We start from the raw sequence: 4,390 nt of genomic DNA, 5'->3' as shown, positions 1-4,390 counted from the left end.
CTTAAATTAAAAGTAATAATAAAAAAAAACACAGATGAACATCGATTTTTGTGCATCACGCATGTTGAATGCATCACAAGTTCAAATTACCGATATTAACAAGTTAGAATATAAAATAAGAGCCTCTTATCTTTTCAATTTGCTAAGATATTGTTCATGTAATAAATCAAACACAGTGGCACCCCACCCACATCTTTCCATTTTTGGAAATGTTTTTTTTTTTTTATATATACACTCACTTCTTTATATGACATAAAAAACAATTGGAAGCTCAGAATGTCCCCCTAGTGGTTTTCTCAGCCATTTTAATGGTTAATTTAGGTTTATTTAAATTTTTTTTGGTGGTTACAAGGTGGTCAAATTAACTGATCCAGTTTTGAGATAGGGTAGAGAAAATAACAGATAAACTATAGTTTCACTGAAAAAACAATATTTGAAATGCATTTAGGAGGTTTTAGTGATTACAAAAAGGAGATTTTTGAGATTACAAAAAGTATTTTTAATTTTAACATGAAAATTATTTTGCACACGGACTATTCAAAACAAATACTCAATGTATTCATGGACAAAACTTTATTTTATTAAAAATACTTCACTAAGAAATATGTATTTTTGTATGTGAAAGACTTGTAATATTAACTGAAAGACTGCCAAATTTCGTAAAGATACACCCAATACATTGAGAGTTACAAGTATTAAATTTATAATTTACAAAAGGTCACTTGACTCAGTCAAATTGACTGACCCCATAGTAAGAGAGTTAAAAGAAAATTATCTCTATAGGTGTGAGGGATAAGTTAGCAAATTGGATATAGAAATGGCTGGAAAGCAGAAGGTTGTTACAAATAGAGTTCAGTCAAACTGGATTAATGTCACAAGTGAAGTAAATCAAGGATCAGAGTTAGGACTTTTGCTCTTTTTCATTTATATCAATGAAATGGATAAATGAATGAATGGTTGATGAATTACTTAAGTTTGCTGATGATATTAAATTTTTCGTTGTTGCTGCTGTTCAAAATGATTGAGATTACTTGGAGAGTTTGGTGAATAAATGGACATGACTTTTAATAAACAAGATGATTAATGTAAGTGGTTACAATAATTCAAATTATAATTACAATTTTGATAGGAATAACCTCATCAGGTTTATAGAAGAAAACAATGCCATTCAAGCAATGTGCTGTTGCTAGTGGTAGGACAAAAAGGATTTCCGGTCGTGTCTACAAAAATACTGAATACAACTCTAAAGAAATTATACTTTTTATTGTATAAATACATCACTAGTTAGGGCACATTAGGAGTATTGTGTTAAGTCTTGGGCTCCTTATCTTAGGAAGGATATTGAACTGTTGGAAAGGGTTCAAAGGAGTGCTACTAGGATACCTAGGATGAAAAAGTTGTCCTATAGGGACATGTTTAAATCTCTGAAATTTTCTCTTTTAAAAAAAAGGAGAGCTAGAAGGGATTTGATTAAAGTATTTAAGATTTTCAAAGGAATTGATTGTTGAAGATTCATCATTTTTCCAACTTAATGGTGAGAATGGTAGGACTACACTCACAAATATATATTTTGCCAGGGTAGAAGTTATCTGCCCAGTTTTATTTTTCTAAGACAGTGATTGGCTTTTGGAATGGGTTGCCTTCAGATGTGCTGGATTCAGTAAATATAAGGGAATGTTTTACAAATATTTGAATGATAAGAGCTGGCTTTTGGTTGTTGTCCCCCACACCCAAGTTTAGTTTGATGGAAAGGACAGCCTAAAATGGACCAACAGTTCCTTTGACGTCCTTAAATTTTATCCTATAGTGTCTCTGGATAAAGTAAGCATGGCATTTCTTTGTATATTAACAGTGAGAAAAACCTCACTTGCAGTATAACTAAATTTTCAGAATTAGAGTTGAAAAGAAGGAAGATTTTTTTTGCTACATTTGTATGTTGACTACTGACCTCATCAAAACAGATCTATTTTAGGGCTAAGAATATCTATATTATGTGAAGTGTGAAAAAAAAAAGGCCTAAGGATTAGTACATTTTGGGATTACAGACTTTGATATAATTTAATTTAAATGAAGAAAGAATTGTTATAAAATTTCCAATGAAACTGATGTATTTTGAAAAATTAATCAAGGTTGTGAAAAATCCCTACCATGGCAGCAATTAAATTTATTAAATACTGAAAAAAAAAGAAAGAGATAAACCAAGTTACCTTTAAGGTCTCCTACTCCATCACCATTGGAGTCTTTGAAAGACTTCACATACACCTGATAGATACTACTTTTCTGCCACCATTCCCGTTGAGGAGGAGGAGGACAGCGTGGAGCCAAAACAATGATGATAACTGCTCCAATCAACATAGCCACCCAAAGGACCCAGAAAAGAATAAATAGCAGCATTCGAAGACGAATCCAAAATGGATCATTGGCATACTTCATCAGTTCTTCTTTACCCAACCCAACAAAATTCTGGACATTTTCTATGTCAACCTTGGCTTCACCATTCTCATCAGCATGACCCTTCTCTGGACTAAATTTGACTTTAGTAGGGTCATCAGAAGTTAAACGTTCCTTAACAGCAGCTTCTTCATCAAGTTCAGGCTCAACATAAGGACCAGGTTGATCCTTAATTTCAACTTCACTTTCTTCCCTTGCAGCTCCCTTGTAATTTTCATTCTCCATGGTTGGCTACTAGAAAATCTGAAAAATTATAATAATAATAACAACAGTCTTCAAAACACATGCAAGAACATTTTCATTGGCAATTTTTAATGTAAAAACACTTAAATTCTGGTATTTTTTTCAGATTTAAAATAGTAATTGAACTTAAACAGCCATTTTTAACTTGATACAATTTCTCCCCTCCCTTTTAGTGGCTTTTATATGTTCATTATTCAGGGTGGGAAATAACGACCCACCACCACCATCATCAACAAGAACAATTGCTTCTCAAAGTGTGAATCATTTAAACCTTTACTACAGAGGGTAGAAAACAGTGACTCATCCAATAAGTGAAAATAAAAGTACAAGCAAAACAACCCCTTCTTCATAACTAAGATGAACTTGCATAATTATTTTAACTATACAAAGATTCAAAATGTTCATAATTATTACCAGTATATGTATGTCACATTACAGTCCTTACAAAACTGAGTTACAATACACTAGAGAGTTATTAGAGTTCTTAATATCTTTACTAGGAGAGGTTGCTATGCCACAACCTGTACATATACACATGTAAAGTAATTATCAAACAGTTAATGAATAAGAGATCTGTTGAGTAATCCCAGCCACTTCAAAAAAAAAACTTTCTCAGAATTCTTAGAAACATCTTTTCATAGCATACATAGTGAACTTATCCAGACTACAGATTAAATTTCAATAAACTCTGACACATAATCACAACAATTTTCAATTTCCTTTATTTTTCATTCCTTGTTTTAATACACATACAAACATAGGAATTAAATTAAAGTTACCACACACTTACCAGGAATTAAAGTAAGGAATTTGAATGTAGGACACTGATACAAGGTAATTACTACATCGGAGCAAAACATTCAATATTACATAAAATGTATTATGTTTACTATACCATCAGTAAAATTTCTTACTAGAAAATGATGAAAAAAAATAACTAGTTGTAAAAAAGATCTACAAACCACATCTAAGAGTAAAACTACACTGAGGCTAACGCTTGAACAAGGACCCTTACAAAGGAAAATTTCACTCCAGACTTAACCAAAAATGTGTAGTATTACATATTTCAAATACAATTGAATTTATCAAATGTGATACTATGTAAATAATTAAAGGAATATTCTACAGATTTTGAGACTTAAAACTCCATCTACAAAAATCAACACATTTTCTTACTTGTGCAGTCACCCAAAAAAGTTTACATGTTCATTAATTTGGATATTTACAAGTAAATAACAAGGTATTATATAGGTATGATGCAAATGACATCCCTTCTATCTTGTTTGCATTCTTTTTGAAGGATTGATATTAGTCATCCCTACATTTACTTCCTTTTTTGAGAAGTTTTGTAATTTACTTTTTTTTTTATTGCAGTGTTTCAATAGCCATAACAAGGTTGTATTTATAACAGAGTTCTAACTACAATGAGGTTCCAACTGTAATATTTATAATTTATCTAATATTGGCTGTAATTCCTGTTTCACCCTGTACTTAATCCTTTTTAAATGAACACAAAATTTCTGTAAGAAAGTTAACTTCAAGGGGCAATGATAACCTCATAAATTTGGATATTTACAAGTAAATAACAAGCTATTATATAGGGATGATGCAAATGTCATCCCTTCTATCTTGTTTGCATTCTTTTTGAAGGATTGATATTAGCCATACCTACATTTACTTCCTTTTTTGAAAAGTT

The 4,390-nt window shown here is 31.2% G+C and overlaps 1 protein-coding gene across 2 annotated transcripts in view; it reads right to left on the bottom strand.

Moving 5' to 3' along the window:
* Positions 1 to 4,390, bottom strand: part of LOC106470488 (maltase 1-like) — a 34,512-nt gene that overhangs the window by 26,073 nt on the left and 4,049 nt on the right. The window contains exon 2 of one of the 2 annotated variants that reach the window (XM_013931048.2): positions 2,208 to 2,694. In XM_013931048.2, the coding sequence (XP_013786502.1) occupies positions 2,208 to 2,676 (469 nt within the window). In that variant the 5' untranslated portion in view covers positions 2,677 to 2,694. The remainder of the gene's footprint in view (positions 1 to 2,207; positions 2,695 to 4,390) is intronic. The other variant, XM_022399104.1, reaches the window with a different exon arrangement.

Source organism: Limulus polyphemus, unplaced genomic scaffold (assembly GCF_000517525.1).
Source record: "Limulus polyphemus unplaced genomic scaffold, Limulus_polyphemus-2.1.2 Scaffold4035, whole genome shotgun sequence".
NCBI lineage: Eukaryota > Metazoa > Arthropoda > Merostomata > Xiphosura > Limulidae > Limulus > Limulus polyphemus.
The sequence above is the reverse complement of the archived record's forward strand: the minus strand, read 5'-3'. Positions and strand labels throughout refer to the sequence as shown.